Below are 19,705 nucleotides of genomic sequence, written 5' to 3'. Positions count from 1 at the left end.
CCTATACCCCCCTCAACATTCCAGGTGGTATCAGGGGCCATATCCCTACCCCTCCCACTTCACTCTAGGGACATTAAGGACAACCACAGTTTCACATACACTCACCTGTGAAATCCACAGTTGCAGTATGTGTAGGTAAAATGAACAGGAATGTTTTTGCCCCTTGTTAAGTTCTAATCCATTAATTTATTAAGTTCTTAATGTATTTGCTGTTAGATTGCACAGATTTTTCTTTGCACTAGTTTTGTTACTGAACAAAACTGGAAAATAATTCATCTTTATTAGCTCACAGCATATGCTGCAGAGTGCCTAGCAGTTCTGAAAGCAGCCACTTGTTGCTGTACAGTGTGACACAACTCATAGGACCAGTGACAAACAGAGGGTAATAATAATCACAAATGTACACTGTAAAATTAATAGGTGCAGTGACAAGGTTATATTCGTAGATGTGCACCAAGCACCACACAATTCCTAACGGGCCTCAAAACAGCAGGGCCAGGCAGAGCACAATACACCACAACACATTGTTGTGGCTCGCTGTTAAAGTGCTCTTCCAAAGCTTCCCTGAGCCCTATAGCTCCATGTTGAGCTTTTCTAATAGCTCTTGTGTCTGGCTGTTCAAACTCAGCAGACAGCTGCTCCACCTCTGCCCTCCACCCTGGTGACAACTTTTCCCCTTCACAGGTATTATTTAGGACACAGCAGGCAGCTGTAACCTCTGGGATGGGTTTTTCCCCACTGTGATTCAATATTATGAGTAAATAATGCCAGCGTCCTTTCAATCTACCAAAAGCGCATTCTACTGTCATTCTACACCTGCCGAGAGAGTAGTTGAATCTTTCCTTGGTGCTATCAAGGTGAGCCAAGGGAGCAAGGGGTAGGCTGGGTACCCCAGGATCACTACTAGTATTTCAACATTGCCAATGGCAATCTGCTGGTCAGGAGAGAAAGTCCCTGCTTCTAGCTTTCTGAACAGTCCTGTGCTCTGAAAGATGCTAGTGTCATGGATCTTCCCTGATCAGCCAACACGGATGTCGGTGAGGCATCCCTGATGATCCACCAGGGCTTGCATAACCATAGAAAAGTAGCCCTTTCTGCTGATGTACTCTGTGGCAAGGTGGTCCAGTGCCAAAATAGGGACATGCGTGGCATCTGTCGCTCCACTGCAGTTCAGGAACCCCTTTGCTGCAGATCCATCCACTGGCACACTGCCAGGAGGAGACGATTAATGGCCCTGCATACTTGCATGACCATGTCCCCCATGATGGATTTGCCAACTCTGAAATGATTTCCCAATGACTGGTAGCAATCCAGCATTGCAAGTTTTCACAGTGCCATTGCCACTCACTTCTTCATTGTCAGCGTAGCTTTCATTCTGATGTCCCTGCGCTGGAGTGCTGGGGTGAGCTCAGCACATAGATCCAGGAATGTGGCCTTGTGCATCCAAAAGTTCTGCAGCCACTGCTCATCATCCCAAGCCTGTATTACGATGCTATCCCACCAGTCAGTGCTAGTTTCTAAGGCTCAGAAGCGGCACTCCACCATCTGCAGCGTCTCCATGAATGCCACCAACAACCCTGAAATGGTTGCTATGTCTCACAGCAACCTGTCCTCCAAGAAATTGTCACTTTCCACCCTGCAAATGCTGGAGGATCGTGAGTCCTGTGCTTGCAATGCTTATGACAATAGTGCAGAGCTGTATAGGCTCCATGCTTCTGTCAGAGATGGTGAACAGAGAGGAGGGCTGCACAAGTTTGTGGGAATTTTAAAAAGAGGCAAGAAAATTATGGGATACAAGTGACATTATGGGATGGAGACAGCTGCACACTGGGAACTTGACCCCTCGCCCCCAATCACTTGTGTGACTTATGTCTGCCCAACTCTGCATTGGCTAAACTCCCCAAAAGACAGTGTGCTGGATGGTGGTGGGTTGCACACTGGGATACCTACCCATGGTGCACTGCATCATGCATTGATACAAGTACCCCTGGTGAGTACATGCAGCAATTGTAAAAGGAGCCAAATATGCACGTGCACAAGTGATATACTATCTGCGGCAGCTTTATACCGATGTAACTTGCATTGCCCAAAGTTTGTAGTGCAGACATGGCCCAGAGAGCTCTTCTTCAGCTTTTGGAAAGGTACTCAGAGTGTCACAGCTAAATGCAAGATGGAACAGATTGTTTAGCACATGTAATTAACACATACTGTAAGAGAGTGGTTCTCAACCAGGGGGCCGGGGCCCCCTGGGGGGCCACAAGCAGGTTTCAGGGGGGCCACCAAGCAGAGCCAGTGTTAGACTCGCCTGGGCCCAGGGAAGAAAGCCGAAGCCCCACCACATGGGGGTGACTCCGGGGCCCTGAGGCCCAACACCCAGGGCTGAAGTCGAATTTAGCTTTGTGGGGGACCCTGTGGCATGGGGGCCCAGGCAATCACCCTGCTCGCTACTCCCTATCACGGCCCTGGTTTTTAATTGCAGAAGACTAGCTGTGGTGGCGCAGATGTGACTTCCAGAGACCTCCGTGACATTTTCTGCTTCAGCCCCTGGGTCTGCGGGACAGGAGCTGGCAGCCAGTGGCGCCCCGGCAGCATTCCAGCGACAAGACGACAGCCTCCTCGGGTCTCCCTGCAGGGTTCCAGCGACAGGCGACAGCCTCCTCAGCGGTAGGGTGACCAGAAAGCAAGTGTGAAAAATCAGGACAGTGGATGGGGGGTGATAGATGCTTGTATAAGAAAAAGCCCCAAATATCAGGGCTGTCCCTATAAAATCAGAACATCTGATCACCCTACTCAGGGGGCCCTCCTTTGGGTTCCAGCGACGGGGACAGCCATGCGGGGAAGGGGGGTGGGGACACCTCTGCAGCTCCCAGCCACCACAGTGACAGGGGAAACCATGGAACTGCAGCAGCAAAAGTCACAGACCGGTCACTGCTTATGTGAATTTTTGTTTATTGCCTGTGACCTGTCCATGACTTTTACTAAAAATAAACATGACAAAATCTTAGCCTTATTTATGCTTAACAACCTGTTCCCCACCTTGTATTTAGCTGTGACTCTTTGAGTGCCTTTCCCAGGCCTGAAGGAGAGCTCTGTGTAGCTTGAAACCTTGTCTCTTTCACAAACAGGTATTACTTCACCTGCCTTGTCTCTCTAATATCCTGAGCCCAACACAGCCACAACAACACTGCAAACGTTAAATTTACTGAAGATTTCCATACCATAATTGTAGCCTTTAACGAAAAATCTTAGAGGAAACAAAGACTAGTTAGCTTTCCCTACTGTATGGAGATTGCAAATTGGAGGGGACATTGTTCTGGTATTATCCTTTAATAACAGGAGTGGAGACTCCTCAGCATGCAGCCCTTTGTTTAACTCTGGTACGCAATGGACAGGGGTGCACAACTGAATGACTGCACCCACCATGAAGTCCTGGAATCTTTACATACAGCTCAGTCCTCTCCTCCTGCCTCTGTCTAGAAACTCCCTTCCCCCAGTCTTTGGCCACTTTCTCTTCTCCTTCAGTGTCTCTCCCCCACTGCTCCTCACCGTCCAGGTCCTCTTATCCTTTCCTGAATAATTTAAACTACCTAACCTCCTTAAATGTGCCTCTTGCTCATAATTAGGCTACCTCCTGTTGCTCCAACATGGCCTCCACCTAAGAGCTTGTTCTAATCACCATCCTGCTCCCATTCTTTCTGATCTTCAGCAATTACAGGAAGAGCCAGGAGCACAGAAGAGGAGTGCTGATTAGCATAAGGAGTTCAGCAGCAGCCCGAGCAATGGAGCAAGGGGGCGGAGGGTGGTGGTTCAACACCAGGAGAGATACCTATTAGAGACTTTGGTTTTAAAAGCAAAAACATTCCCTCCCTCCTTGTCACCCTCCCAGCCCCCTTACCCCCTCCCCAAGATTCCTTCCAGGGATTTTGATGCTTAGATCTAGCTGTTCCTCTTATTAGAAAATGTGAACTCAACCTCAGCATTGCAAGCTGCACCTGGATACCACGGTGATGGGTGCCCTCTATTGTGTGTAATAAATCAATAGAAATGTTCTCAGTTGGCCCCACTGCTTTCTAGACAGCCCCGCTGCTGCTACCAGGGATGCCTAGCCACCTACAATGTCAACCAATTAACCCACAGCAAAGCTGTCTGTCAGGTTAAATAAAATCATCCTAGCTCAGGCTACTGACTGTCTAGCTCTCTGGCTTGCCAGATGCATGAGGAGCTGCTAAAAGGGAGAGCAATGTGTGAAGGCAGGATCCGTTACAATTAATTTTCTAGGGGAAAAAGTGAGTTTTCAGAGTGTAACAGCAGCAGCAGGAAACACGGCCCCTTACCTCACCACGTTCCGCATTAGCAGAAAGAACGCTTCCTTTGCTGAAGTGCAGAAGTTTTTACCATATATCGCAATCTGCAAAACAGTAACAATTGATTGTTAACTATATAGTTAACCAAGGACAGCCCTAAGTTTTCTTTGCAAATTAACACATGTAGGGCCCTACATAGTTCTTTCCCCACCTGTGACCAAACCCACACACCTCCACATATCCATAAACCGTCCCACAGTACACCTCCTGCTTCCTGTTACTTCTCACCAGACTGTGGCAGAATATCTCCCAGCCCACCCACCTCTCCAAATCATCAGTTTGTGAGGCTCTGGTGATCTGCCTGCAAGAGGTGGAGACAATACTTAGGTTTCCAAATAGAGGAGCTGGGGAACACAGCCTCTGCCACAGCTTGCCTACCTTTGAGGAATTAAGGATGGCAAGTTGAGGGTTATGTAGGGAAAAGCGTTGTGGTTTATCCATCCACAAACAAACCTAAAGCCACTACTGGGATTTGTGCAGGGATTAGGCACAATAATTGAATGCAGAAAGCTACTTTAAAATAAGTTTAAGGCTATAGATGACCCTGAAGCAAAACCCAGGCTCCAAATGCCCCTGACCTTTGGGGAAATTCAGTCCAGATCTCAACTCTGCAGCTCAGGCCTTTTGCTAGTAGAGGCACAAACTAACAAAATCCATGTAAGGCTGTCCCCTCTCCCTTGATGCTGCTTATTACACAGGTCAGGTGCCCTAGACATGATTCAGATCTCACACCAAAGTGGATCAGGAGTAACTCCACTGAAGTCAATAGAGTTACATGAGTGTAAGATTGGAGCAAGATCAAAACAGGCCCTGCTTGTTCAGAGCGCTGCAAAACTACAGTATTATCAGGGACCAGGTTCTGCTCACTGCTACTTCTACTTAGCTTTAGTTGAGTTAATCTGGATTTACATTTGCACGTCTGAACGCACAGTGTGTCCAAAAAGGTGTAAAGAAGGGCAACAGCTTTAATAGGGACATGCCTTGCTTTTCTTGGACAACCTCAGTATTATTTTAATATAGGTTGTTAAATGCTTTTTAAAAAACACGGAAGTCAAGACTTTGTCTACGTTGGAAAATTGGCTAGCATAGCTACTGCAGAATAAGCTATTTCATACTAGCTGTTGTAGAATAGCTGCCTGAGTGGAGACTCGAAAAAAAGTGACTTTATTCCAGAGTAATTTCCCAGCTCACAAAGTGTAATACATTCACTTTCATTCCAGAACAGTGTCTCCCCGTGTGGGAGATATTCTGGAATAGTTAAATTATACCACAATAGCTATGCTGGTCAATTTTCCCCATGCAGAGAAGGCTGTAGAAAGAAAAATTTCCTCCCCTGAAGACTGCACTAATTCTGAGATCCCTTTGGAGTGAATGAGGTTTTAATGAAACCATTACTGTCACTTCCTCGGAGAACAGCTCTGACACTGCAAAACACTTTTACTGAAATTGTTTCAGGTCAAAACAAGACAACATGGGTGAATTCTGCTCTTATTTACAACGGGGTAAATCTGGAATCTCTCCCCTGAAAGCAATGCAGCTCCTCTGGAATTACAGCATTGGAACGAGGGCAGAATTTGGCTCTATGATTTTACTGGTGAATACAAGTGCTGAGTGTTCTGTAGCTTCCTTATTCAGAGCAGCATATTTTAACAAAAACATCACATCGGTATGTAGTATACAGTGTTTGCAGGATGTAGTGACATTCCTGTTGAAATCAGTGTTTGAATTGCAGGTGGGGAGGGAAGTTAACCAGTCATACTGTATCCCCACTTTTCATGGGTACTGGTGGGGGAATGGGGGGGGGGGGAAAGAGGGACGGGGGAGGGGAAAAAAGGATACTATCATTTTGGGGGCAGGGACACATGAATTCCCCCAAAGTCACTAAAATCCAATTCTTTACCTTCTAGAGTCAAACAGTAGCCAAAATTAAGCCTGGCATAGCTGAAGAGCAAAACATTAAAATCTTGATGACTGCAGATACAGCTATACTGCACACTCCTTATGGAGGCTTGTAGAGTACAGATACTGCATGCCCCCCAGCACAATATAAACAGCAGTTTAGATGGGGAGGCACAGTTTAGGTGAGTAAAGTCACTCTACAATCTTGGTATGTATCCTACACGGCTCTCTACACACCCAAGGGGTGCCTCCCAGGTCTCCAGGGCGATTTTTAGCAGTGTAGTGCCCTGCTGCCTCCCTGCTGCTCAAGACTTTCCCTACTGCAGTGAAAGGCTCCAGCAACAGGGAAAGGCTCTGGCATCGGAGAGCTGCCAGAGCCTTTCACTGCCCTATGAAGATATACAGTCTACTTGTCACTGCAGCATGTAGCTACATGTACCCTACATATCCCCGCCACGGGTGTGCAGTGTAGGCTTATCTCTAAGATACTGATTGTAGTGCCCCAGGCATGACGCTAGAACATGCTGAGAGAGAAAATACGCACCATGATGTAGGCATTTCTGTTTATGAACTTTATGAATTTTTCCAAACACCAAAAACAGCATTTGAGGCAGCAGAGCAGAAATCTTGTAAAGGAGTTCTGTGTACCTGCGGAAAAGGAGGGAGAGAAGAACATGCAGACACATGATGAGTTCTCTTTAAAATATGAGAGGGCTGCGCACAATGGCTGGATCCACGGAGATAGGTCAGTAGTTGAAATATTGCCGGCTCTCCCTCAGGATAGAATCCTGTCCCATCACTGGAGCAAGGAGTTGCAATTTTCTCCTCCCTTCCAGAGTGAGTCTCGCCCACTAGCCCTACATTATATTACATGCATCTCCTCCATGAATTCTTATATTAAACTTTCAAGGACAAACACTCAGCTGGGGTAAATCAGCATAGATTCATTGACTTCAAATGGCACTACAGTGATTTATACCAGCCCAAGATTTGCCTCTTAGATGTTTTATAGCTGAAGAACCATTCTGGAAAAGGAAGGAAAACAAGATGAATATTAATAATTAACTTAATATTCTACAGCAAGTTCAGAAATCTCACCTTTCAGCTTGTGATCCAGGTACTCCAAGATTATTCTAATCAGCTGGACTATTGCAAGAATTAATGATCCAAATGCTAGTGAACCTGTGTGATATCTAATACAAAACAAAGCGGTATTATTATACCATGTTACAGGAGACAACAGCAATACGTAACAATTTGCCCTGCTAGATACAACATGAATAAGAGATACTATAATTACAAAAGGCGTATAAATTGTGTTGTAGTAAAAATGTTTATATCCATAATGTGGTTTCCTTTGCTAATTTTAACTAAAGATCATTACTGATATAATGTAAATTTACCAATTTAAATATTGGGTTTACAGTTAAACTGTACAGTGCTTTTAATAATTACACAATAGGTCAATATGCTCCTGATTTTCAATAAAGTAAAAAGCCAAGACCCATGCACAAAAATGTGTACATCCACACATCCCTACTGTGTTCGCAGCAAGATCATTTGTATTTTTTAGGTGTCCAACAGCCATAGAGGGTTACTATAACAGATTTGCATACGCAGGTGCAGTAATTGCTTGTATAAGTTAGGCATGCAATTTCTCAGAGCTTCTACTCTTTTGAAATTCAGGCACTTAATGAATTTGGATCTGATCCTCACACCACTGAAGTCAAAAGCAAAATGCAGGTCTGTAATGATGACTGATCCCTTAATGACTAAGCTTTTCTACATAATTGTTTTCCTTTGATAATCTAAGTGTAATGAAATTGTTTCCTTATGAGTTATGAGCAGTGCTAGGAAACACAAAGAGATTAAACTCCAGATTCTTATCCTTACCGTATTGCTCGTCCAAATGAAGAAAAGAGTGGGCATGGTGGAATATCAGCAGGTTTTCTAAAGGCCCAGTAATAAGAGGCAAAGGCACCAGCAAGGGTACACTGACCCAGTGCAATTGCAAAGTTTACCAGCCACAGAAAGACAAAAGCATTGGAGAGTTGAAAGATGAAGATGTATTTGTGATAGAAGCTTTCTCCCCCATAGAAAGCAAAAGTACACTGAGCACCAACACATAATTTGGTCACATTGGTTGTGTTAAAAGTCTGTTTAGAAAGAAAAACAAACAAAAATAATCATAAGCAATGAACAGGATGTGTCAGGACAATTTCTGAAATTAAATGGCTGAGGACAAAAATCTCATATATTCTGCTAGATGTTTCACTAACTCATTCAATCCTGAGCCATAAGTGGAAGACTAACTACACTGTAAATGTTTTTTAATTCATTTAAATAATTCAAAACTAAAGCCCTACTTAATTTGTGATATTATGGATGTTGTGAATCCTGCAATATTAGGCTTTCACCACAATTTTGTTAGCAGCCCGGGGCTGACAGCAGGAGCTCCAGCCGTCAGCCGCCCAGGGCCGACAGTGAAAGCCCTGGCTGTCAGTCACTGACCACAGAGCACTACTGTCAGCCCCATGCATTAATGACTGTCATATAGTTGCAGCAAAATGTCTGGTTATCAAAAAAATTAGCAACATAATACTTAACATAATACTTGAGTGTTTATATTGTTCCAGCAAAATTTTCTTAAACAAATAGGTCTTCTCTGGCTTTTCCAAATTACCACAATTAATAAAGGTCCACTATTACTTTTCCACGATTTTCCATGTCTTGTTCACAACTCAGCTGCAATTATTTGACAATCGTCCCATGATTCAAATAGGGCCTTATTAAAAACCCAGTACTAAAAAAGACTTGGATATATGCTTAACTTAATGCTCTGTGATTAGTCAATGGGCCGCTCACTATGCACAAATGTAAGCACATACACAAATCTTTGCATGACTGGGGCTTAACGATTCTTTCTCCTTTGATTACAGACATCAGCAGAGTGCTGTAGTGTTTGGGAGGCATGCATTTCACGGGAATGCTATTACTTAAAATAAGCTATTTCCATTGGCATTTAAAAATCTGGAAACACTTCTACGGACGTTAGACTTCATAAACATTTTTTGTGTTTGAAGAACTCCCAAAATAAAGTTAGAGCCCAATGTGACCTAACTGCTCCCAATAAATGCCAAAAGATTTGATAAGCATTTTGTAAATTTTCTTAACTTATCCTTATTGCTATGATAGTCAGTATTGTCTAGTAGCAAGAGCATATGATTGCAAACTGAGAGATGTGGTACCCAGTTGGGTTTCTGCCGTTAACTTGCTCAGCAGATTGGACAAGTCTCTAAGGCCCAAATTTTGAAAACTGGCCACTGATTGTGGATGACTTTTGGTATCTCTCAAACTGAGCATCCAAAAATTGAAGCACCAAAAATGAGTGGACACTTCTGAAAATTTAAGCCTTTACCTCTGGGTCTCAGTTTCCCCACCTGTAGAACAGAGCTATTAATACTTATCCTCCTCGCACGGGTGTTGGGAGGATTAATTACCTGGTGTTTGCTAAGTGCTTTGAACATGCACAGTGCTACCTAGTGCTAAGAATTATGTGACCTAACACAAAGAATGAGTGGAATACAACTATGCATGGTCTTTAAAGAAGCATTGCACATATACTGAATATCAATAAATTAATATAATTAGCACGCCCCCTCCTTTTCCCCTCCATAGACAGTTATTAGTTATGCTTACCTCTGGGTCACAGGTCAGGTTTGCATACTTGCACAGCGTTTGATTAGCCATTACTTTATACACAGGTTCCCCTGATGTAGACAGGAAACTGAGTGAATTGTATTAAGGAGGAACTCTCAGAATCATAGATCCCTAAGTTCCATCGTACATTAACAATATAATAGGGGACCACTAACCCTGAAACCTGTGTGGGTTGAAGAGAGATTCAGGTTTAGAGCACTACGTCTTCCCCTACGCACGTGGCCAGCATATAAGCAGAAGGGTGAACAAGTAACACCTACATTTTCCTCAAAGCTAGAGAACTGTGGAAAACCCTGCCCTGAAGCTTGCACACCCCTGACCAGACTCAGGGAAGGAGCTACCTCCACATTACTCTTAGTCCCCTCTGCACACATCGCTATGGCAGCATGGACTAGTCGGTGACCCTACTGCCAGCGGCTCTTGGCCAGCTCCCGTGCTCGGTGACTGCTGCAGTGGGGAACAGAGGATGAGTTAATACTGCTCAGAACAGAAACAACAGACTCTTCTTCACCCAGTGAAACTTTTAAGGCTTCCTGACTTCTCCCTCTGCTGCTTGGCAAACCTCTGTGTAGCAGGCAGTTTTTATGGAGAGGCTGGTGGCAGTTATGCAGGATGAGGCGCAAAACAGGCTGTGCAGCTGCCAGTGAAAAACATGGCAAAGTGCAAGGGAGCAAATAAGAGCTCCCAAATTAACTAAGAAACAATGAAAGCAGGGCTAAGGAACGTGAAGTCTGGTGCAGGCCATACGCTCTATGGGTGAATAAACCCTGTGCAGTGGGCTCACCCAACGCCCTATGTACCATTTAAGACTTAAGGACTTAAATGCAGCTTAAATAGTGCACAGGGCCTTGTCTGAGCCCACTGGGGGGGAATTCCACCCCAAGACTGTTATTTTTTAAATAAAATATAATGTCCTGCTTGTACACCATAACCCAGTGTACAATAGGGAAGAATCCTTTATTGGTGAGGAGATGGACTAGGTGACCTAACAGCTTGCTCTAACGTCTATGATTCTCTGAATGTGTTATAATACAGTCTCAGCCAGCATGATGGAACAGAACAGCTCAATGAGACAGGAGCATCATACAGCACCTCATGCACCCACTTGATAAGATATGAGAGGGAGAGAAATACAACACATCCAGGTGCAGGACATTTCCCACCGTATTGTCCACTGGATCTACAAACACACTAACACACCTGTGTGTAAACATCACTGCCATCCCCAGTTCTGCCTCTCACCAGCCACTTTGGGAGAAGCACGCACACTTGGGAGAAGGCAGAAGAAAAGTGCATTTATTTATTCCTTGTGTAAATAGTCAGGCACATAGGGTGGGTGTGAAGTATGTCTCCAGGTGATGATGTCTGTGAGAAATACAATCTGTTGGTGTTAGTCTTCTTCAGAGTCTCCTAAGAAAGCACAAAGGGATTTCAATACTGCAAAGTGTGGGTTTCCACAGTGGCTTCATCCCACATCTGCTATCAAGAGAAGAGCCTTAGCAGAAACAGTTGTGTAAGGATTTTGGCTCTACCTCCAATGTACTGCTCATTGAGAGTGAAGGCCGATGTGAGCATTTACACAGTTGTTTGGTGAGCTGTTCAGATATTACCGAGATAATGAGGTACAAATACTTAGACATATAGAAGGATACACAGCTGTCACTGCCCAATAGGAAATGCAGATTGCAATGAGAACAAAGGTGATAATGGGGTAGAATAATGTGGACATTATGTAGCCAATAGCCCTACAAAGGAAACAAAATAGAGTTGAAATCTAGAACGATAACAAAACAAAAGTCACTTTTTATTAGCCCTTTAGTATTAACCCCTTGACTTCTCTCTTCACGGATACTGGTGGTGTCACCTAGCGCCAGGATCCCAGAGCACTACCAGTGCCATCTCCTTACTGCCTCGCTTCTGTCACCTTCTCATTTTGTCTCTTCTCCTCTCCCTCCTTCATCTGACTGCCCTGCTCAAATCTCTGCAGTATTCTGTTCCCAGTCTCCTCCTTTCCGCTGATTTTGCCCTCCCTGGTCCTACCCCTGCTACCTTCCTTCAATCCTGGGTCATAAACCCATTCTGCTCCCACATCCCCAGAGCTGCTGTCTGCCTCAGACACTGCCCCTCCCACCGCCTGTCTTCTCCATGTCCCCAAACTACTCAACTCCTAGACCCGCTCTTTCCCTTTGGCCCCTGCCTATCCTAGAACTCCCCTATACATCCTTCCTCCTGCCTTCCTTCCTAGTGTTCACAGATCCAGTCTGCTCCAGGACCTTCTGCTCTACTGAGCATTGCATGCTCTAGACCCTTGACATTCTACTTCTCTCTTGAGTCACAGTCCATTTTGCTTCTTCACCATTGTAATGTATTTATTAGGGGAGGAGGGTGTGCGTGCTTTAGTAGCTGACAAACCAGGCACTAGTCCCAGTGAGTAAAAGGTGTGGTCAGAGTGTGGACACTGGTAACTAGGAACTTGAGTGTTCTAATCCCTGCTCTGACAATGATTCCCTCTGTGGCATTAAATACATTACTTAAGCCATCAGTGCCTCTCTAGAAAACGACTGCACTTATCTCACAGGGGAATAATGAGTTCTTAGATACTGCGGTGATGGGATAGGAAATAATTGTACAGGCAGCTCACTGCATGTTGTCTAAAGCATGTGGATTGATTACATGGCTCTCCCATTTTCCTTTACATTCCCCCAATCCACCTCATCCCATTCCTTCTGAACCTCTCCTTTTAGCAGTTCCCTGACGCGCTCCTCTGACCATTCCACTCTCCCTTCTCCCTCTGCTTTTTCTTCCCCCAATTCCCATTGTGCTTCTCCCCTGACTTGTTCACTCCTGCTGCCAGCTGCCTTCCAGGAGCCAGTTCCCAGAAAGTAAATGAAAGACAAATTTACTCCACTCCTGCTGTTAAACAAGACGACCCTGGGGATAAATTAACCCATCTTGTGTGACAACAAGGTCAATGGCAACATTCTAGTAGTGTTTTCTTATTGCCAAATCATACCTGGATCTACAGGCCCAATAAGTGCATTATGAGTCATACAGACATGCATGATTTTATGCTATTTAAGAAATAATCACAAATCAGTAGTTTTCAGCAGTTAATGAGAGGCTTGTTAGTTAACAGTGAAGCCACAGACAGTTTACTCTAACAAACTGCTTGTTAACTATGCTGTCAATGGATTCCAAACAGCTGATTACTATTATAAATTTTAATTTTACTGAAAGAATAGTTGAACTGTACTAAAAAAAATAATTTGATTCCCAGTCATTAGCAACTTATTTTCCATCATCCTGAATACAGGGCATGGTCTGTTAGGTGTACCGTCATTACTTACAGTGTTTCACCTCATGCGTTAAACATGAGTGTAAAAGTATTGCCCTCAAGTGACCTTTCAGTGTAGCTAAAAAACTAGAGGATGTTATTACCTCCCAGCAGGAAGTTTATGAAATTTCTGAAGTGTTTCTATCTGTCACATTTTTGAATAAAAGTGTCTTAGTGTGTAAAATGTTTCTGAATTATAATGTACAGGATCCAAAGGATAGAGAGCAGCGCTGCCAAAACTGACTGCTATTTCCTGCATACATAGCTGTAGAATGGGAAATAAGTGGGTTAATTATGGAACTTTAGCTTTCCCTAATTCCACAAAAGACTCCCTAAGTCCTGATATTACAGGCACTGGGATGCCAAGGAATGTAAAAGAAAAATCAGGGAAGGGAAGTGGTCACAATTCATATTCATATTCGGCACTGCTCTGATGAATTTGGTAGCACTGTGACTACCAACCACCTACTAGCTCTCTATACTAAATTCTGTTCTTGTGTAGCCCACCGCTTGACCCAAAAATCTGTCCTCATTTACACTGGCACTACTCTATCAAAGTCAATTGGTGCAACAGAGAGAATTTGATGCACTGTGTTTAATAGAAGGACCAAGTAAATGCAGGAAAGTTATAAATTGCAACCTGGAAACTGCCTGTGAGATTGTTAAAAGGAAGACGTGTTAACTACTCTATTACTGCACATCATAATATCACTGACACTAATTCATCTGAGCAAAAACTGAAATCAATAAGTATAACACACCTGGATCTGAAGGCAAAATTTGACCCTTGTTAGTTACTTTTTTCACCATATAACAGTCAGCTAAGTTGCAGGGTGGATCTAAGCCTTCCGAATGGATTATATCAAGCTCCTCACCCCACACACCCAACTCTAAAAAATACGGTTAAACCCCTCACAGTAACCATCCCAATGTTTCAAGGAGACATTTAAAAGATATTTTACTCTCAAATGGCACTTTCTCTGCATAATCAAATTTTTGGGATTTTCAAAAGTGCCTCAATCAACAGGACTGGGCTCCTAAGTCACTGCGACACTTTTGAAAATCCTACTGCTAGCTGCCAATGAGACTTGACCCTATATACAATGGATGCTGAGGTCTTGATCCTACAAGCTCTTGTCTGGTGCACATTAGGTTTTTATGCTCCCTTTGCAAGTATGAAAGGAAGCTCCATGTTGGCACAAGCAAGATTCAACACTAGATGTAGTCCTCTGTGCTGAATGAACATATCTTTGAAGACCTTTGTATGTCTGCTACCTTAAAATGTGAAGAGGTGGGGGCAGAGAATAGGTGTGTCTGAGAATAGAAGGACTTGCGTGTACTCCCTCAGCATGCAAATTATGTGCCTAGTTACACATTCTCCTATGAGCCCCTCCTACTGCTACTAGGCAGGAGTAACCTAGCAGCCATAAAGCCACACTCTCATTCATGCAGGATCAGCCAGCCCTGCACTTCCTGGATTGTTTAGCACTTTTCCCCTTGTGCTTTTATCCCCCGTATTCTGCCCCAGGCAGTGCAGGATCAAGTCCCAACAGAATACAACAAGGAGGGTATTACAATTTTTTTAAAAAATCAATAAATCAGAGAAACATACCTACTCCCTTCCTGCAAGAGTGCAATAGCAATCCGGATCCGATTCCTCAGGAAGATCAGCATCAGTATGATGAAGACTTCCACAATACAAAGTATTATCACTGCAAGCAAGAAAATTAAACTAACCAAAAATCAAACCAACATGCTGCCTTTCTACATCGGTGGTTTCCCACTTGTACTTTACAATCCTGGTCATGAATGCCAAGAAACCCTATGTTAGAACATGCTTGCTCTCTCTCTGACTGCAAAGGCTAACTTTCAATCCCCATTTAATACATTCTTGGGAAATCCCACAGAAGTTGCTAGCCTTGACAGATGACATTAGTGTTTGTCATTTACAAAGGAAAGTGGAGCATTGCAATGTCAGACAGTTCACAGATATAATCATCTATTTAAAAACATATGTCTGTAGCACTTAGCATAAAATATCATTTATCCTTAATGCACTCCATTAAAGTAAACTTCGGCTATTCAGAAACAAGCATTTTTCAATGGTTATACTATATTGCTGCTAATTTGTAGTCTCTTGACATAGGAAAAAGAATAAAACATAGATGGACATTCAGCCTTTTAATTAAGAGAGCTTGATTCTCATCTCCCTTACACTGGTGTCATGCAGAAGTAATTCCATTGAAGTCAACGGCCCAGTTTTATACAGGGCAAGCCAGCATCTCACTGAGGTACAAGGAGGGAATAGGGACACATGGTACAGCACTAATATTCTCTATGGGCATTACTTTAAAGAGATTCACCTCAGCAACATGTGGTGAGTGGCCCCCATTAGCTCACTGACCCAGACATGCAGGTAAACAGAGACACAGCACATAGGTTTTATGCAGCAGACTGCAGCTTTGTTAAATCAGCTTAACAATGGGATCAATGGTACCGCAAGCCCTAGCAGGCAAAGCAAGGATCCAATGTGGGAGGACATAACATTATGCCAAAGCCACAAAACTTGGAGTCAGGGAGGTAAGGGAGACAGTGCCTAAATCACCCCTGGTATCCAGACAGTTAATGAGATCCCCTATCATCCCTCTGGCTCAAGGACATGAGAGCAGAGATGGGAAATGCCTCAGTCTACACTAGACCTAAGAGACCACCCCTACCCCAGCAAGACAAAACTTTGGCCAGCAGATGCCAGAGTCCTGTGCTTATGTTTAGCCCAGGAGATACCCCACGCTTGACACTGATCACAAAGCTACAACACCATAAATGCTGTGCCCACCAAACCAGGCTTCCCGTATGCTGTGAGGAAGTTAAAAAAAAAAATCTTTCATGGATCGGCCAATTTTGTCCAGAGGAAAAATTATTTCCCATGAGGGCTGATCTGCTTAGGCCCACAGCATGCAGGAAACCCAGTTCTGCTACCCTCAGGCCCCAATAACTCCCAAAGGGAGGGTGTTGCTTGGGCACTTGCCAATGGGGGTGGAGTGCAGCTGACCAATCATGGTCAGCCACCTCTCCTAAACTGGCCAGTCATGCAGACAATGGCCCACTCGACCCTCATCTACCACTTCACCCCTTCCTCCCTTTAAACTGCATGTGGTACCCATACAGAAGGAATGATACATGGATGGATGGGGAAAGGCAAATCCCCTCTCCCCTGCAACCTGGCCAGAATCCCAGCGAGTGTCTTGCTCTCTGCTAATCAAGTCAAACCCTTCTCCCTCACCACCACCAATAAGACAAAGGGGGACATCATAACAAGAGTGGTATTCTACCAGTTGTGCGTGTTTTCCACATTTGTTAGTAGTTTGATTAGACCAACTTCTAGGCCAGATAAACTAGTAATCCTGAAAATGGCACAATATAATAAAAAACCTTCACTGCACTGAGATCCCAGAAATATATATAAAGGAAGATATTTGTTCAGCATCTGTAAAAAGGAGTACTTCATAGGTGGCACAAAACAGCTGATGATTCGTTCTCCTGGTTAAGCATTTACAGAGAGTAATTTTAAAAGGCACTTACTAAATGCTAACCATGTTTGCCTCAGCTGCAGGTACACTCTGAAGTCAGTCTGGAAGCCAATATCATAGATCGTGAGGTCAGATCCAGGTGTCCCCTGAAGATGATCATACTCCCAGTAACAATGCCAGATACCTTTAGAAAAATAAACCAGTAAGAGCTGAGTGTTTCTGAAGAGTCTGTAAACATGAATGAGCCTTCGGGTTTTTTGCCTTCAACATGCCATACAGGCAAAAACTACAGGTGATCATGAGACTAGTGGCTTATAAACCCACATGAACAAAAAAGAAATCATGGTGCAAATACAGAAAGCCTAATCCAGCCAGCACTTACACATGGGTGAGTAGCCCCAAGGCAATACACCTGGTGGCAAACGCTTGCAAGTTCAGGGCCACAGTAGAAGTTTCTTTAAAGAAAAAAACCCTCAAGACCCTGTCAAACCTACACAATATTTCACCTGATTAAGTTAAATTTAATTGGCAGTAATTCATAGAATCATAGAATATCAGGATTGGAAGGGACCTCAGGAGGTCATCTAGTCCAACCCCCTGCTCAAAGCAGGACCAATCCCCAATTTTTGCCCCAAATCCCTAAATGGCCTCCTCAAGGATTGAACTCACAACCCTGGGCTTAGCAGGCCAATGCTCAAACCACTGAGCTATCCACAGATTTCCTTGTACAAACATCAACAGTAAGAACAAAATCTCTCAGCAGTTCTTCGTTAGAGAGTGTAGGAGCTATCACCTACCATATCCTATAATTCCAATCACGCCAAGGATGAAAATCCAGAAGAGGACCCCTGCTGTGAACCTCAGGAGCACAAGGAAGAGCAGGCTGACAATCATTGCAATGAACAGACCACTGGAAAGACAGGAGACATGAACATAAGGGAAATAGGCATGAGCATCCCTCCTGCTTGCACATTCTATTTACTACAAAAGGAGGGTCACTCTTTCACATGCTACAGAATGACAGGTCTAAAATTTTATTCTAAACTCCTTCTGAAAGTCTAATGAGTGGGTGAGTGTTTTAAAGTTTGGATACCATCAACTATTGGAAACCAGTCTGTTGGGCGATAAGTTTCTAGGCAGTATGATTACATTTCATAGACACATTTATAAATGATGGGCCAGCTCCTTAGCTGGTGTAAACTGGCATAGCTTCATTGCAGTGACTGTGCTGATTTACACCAGCTGAGGTTCTGAGTCAGTGATGTCTTCAGGCTGTGGATAGGCAAGAGTAGAGAAGTGTCAAACTGGAAAGATGTGTACATGTGTGGTTAGTTTAATTGAGGTTCTTAAATAAGAACATCCTTTTTAAAAAGGGATAGGGATTTTGAATTTGAGAATAAAACACTTCCCTTTCTATCCTTCCAAACAAGTCATGTGTAGTGCATCGGAGCTGGGAAGAAAATGTGCACTAAAAAGAAAGAAGATAAAAGCTGACATTGGCAGTGACCTATCAGCAGTGCAATTGGGAAAAAACAGCTATCCAGTGAGTATCTTCCTTTAGCCTACTCAAATCAGTGGTAAGGCAGTGTGAATTCTGGTTTCATTCGCAGCATGCAAGTCACAGAGGAAAAAAAATAAACAATGATGGCTGTGTAAACCCTTTACTCGCACACAGGTATCTGAGTGTACAGCCAGAGGAGATAACAGCCAGTCTCCTCTTACATATATTCCCAACATGCAGTCAAGTGGGACACACCAGTAAAATATTTCATTTTGTGATGACTTTAGTAGAAGCCGAAACAAAATAAATGATTACGAACCCTGGACTTTGAAGATATACCCACTGAAATACAAAATCCATAACCATTAATTTAGAGTTTATTTAGTGATTGCTCTCTGAAATGTCCCCACTCACCTAGCTGGTTATCAAAGATGTGAGACTGATCAGACTCAGGACCACATGACTGTGATGGGTAAGCCATTGGGCTTGTAAACCTAACAACTGTGCAGCAGACAGTGAAAAGGAAAGAGCTACAGCTTGCTTTGGAGATCTCTTCCCCATAACCTGCACGAGGCATTCATAAAGCTCCTCTCTGCCCTGCGTGGTTACTTCCTTTCCAAAATTCACCAGATGACATCTCCTGCTTTCTCACTGAATGGTTCATCATTCAAAAATTTCCTCCTCAAAAATAGCTGGACTATTTGGAGGTTGGGGCCCTGATTTCTGTATGTGGTAAAATGCCAAAATCTCTTGTAGATCTACCACAGGCTGATGTGAGGCTGTAGTTATAGATAACATAGCAGCATAAAGGATTAGCCTCACATTGTGTATAAGATCTATGAAAAGTGCATGATACAAGTATGTGATAAGAGGAGACTCTTGGAGTTTAACAGTAGGATATCAGACGTACACATAAATGAATAGTTCTTTTCCATTCATACCTGGGAAGGTACAAAGTATAGGAGCCAGGAATATCTGTAAATAAACTTACATTAAAATCCAATGCCAGGAACTGGCATAGTCTTCAAAAATTTTCATCCCAACTGATCTTGCATCAAGGACATTATTGATACCACTTAAGCAATACAGAAAAAAAGTTTAGTTTATATGGGATACTACAGATCTTATTTAAGCAGCAAATAGGTCATTAATGTACTAACAAAATATAAGTTATGCCACAAAGCATTTTTAGAACATGCCTCTATTTGTAGCATTTGTTTTTTCAGCAAAACAGAGTTTGAAATGTCATTGCCAGTAATAAAGTTACATTACAATGCTGTAGCTCAGGTTTTGTGCATAAACAAACATCAGTTACAGTAATATTTGATTGGGAAGGAAATTCCCCTGAGGGTGGAAG

The 19,705-nt window shown here is 43.5% G+C and overlaps 1 protein-coding gene across 13 annotated transcripts in view; it reads right to left on the bottom strand.

Moving 5' to 3' along the window:
• The window catches only part of SLC44A5 (solute carrier family 44 member 5), a 183,408-nt gene that overhangs the window by 13,811 nt on the left and 149,892 nt on the right, over nt 1–19,705 (bottom strand). For all 13 annotated transcript variants that reach the window (XM_073357319.1, XM_073357326.1, XM_073357321.1 and 10 more), the window contains 10 exons: nt 19,340–19,423; nt 17,645–17,757; nt 16,900–17,031; nt 14,930–15,029; nt 11,636–11,728; nt 9,963–10,050; nt 8,157–8,419; nt 7,362–7,456; nt 6,808–6,911; nt 4,335–4,408 (listed from right to left, as the gene is read on the bottom strand). In XM_073357319.1, the coding sequence (XP_073213420.1) occupies nt 4,335–4,408; nt 6,808–6,911; nt 7,362–7,456; nt 8,157–8,419; nt 9,963–10,050; nt 11,636–11,728; nt 14,930–15,029; nt 16,900–17,031; nt 17,645–17,757; nt 19,340–19,423 (1,146 nt within the window). The remainder of the gene's footprint in view (nt 1–4,334; nt 4,409–6,807; nt 6,912–7,361; nt 7,457–8,156; nt 8,420–9,962; nt 10,051–11,635; nt 11,729–14,929; nt 15,030–16,899; nt 17,032–17,644; nt 17,758–19,339; nt 19,424–19,705) is intronic.

This window comes from Lepidochelys kempii, chromosome 8 (genome assembly GCF_965140265.1).
Source record: "Lepidochelys kempii isolate rLepKem1 chromosome 8, rLepKem1.hap2, whole genome shotgun sequence".
Classification (NCBI taxonomy): Eukaryota; Metazoa; Chordata; order Testudines; family Cheloniidae; genus Lepidochelys; species Lepidochelys kempii.
This window is presented reverse-complemented; position numbering and strand designations above follow the sequence as displayed.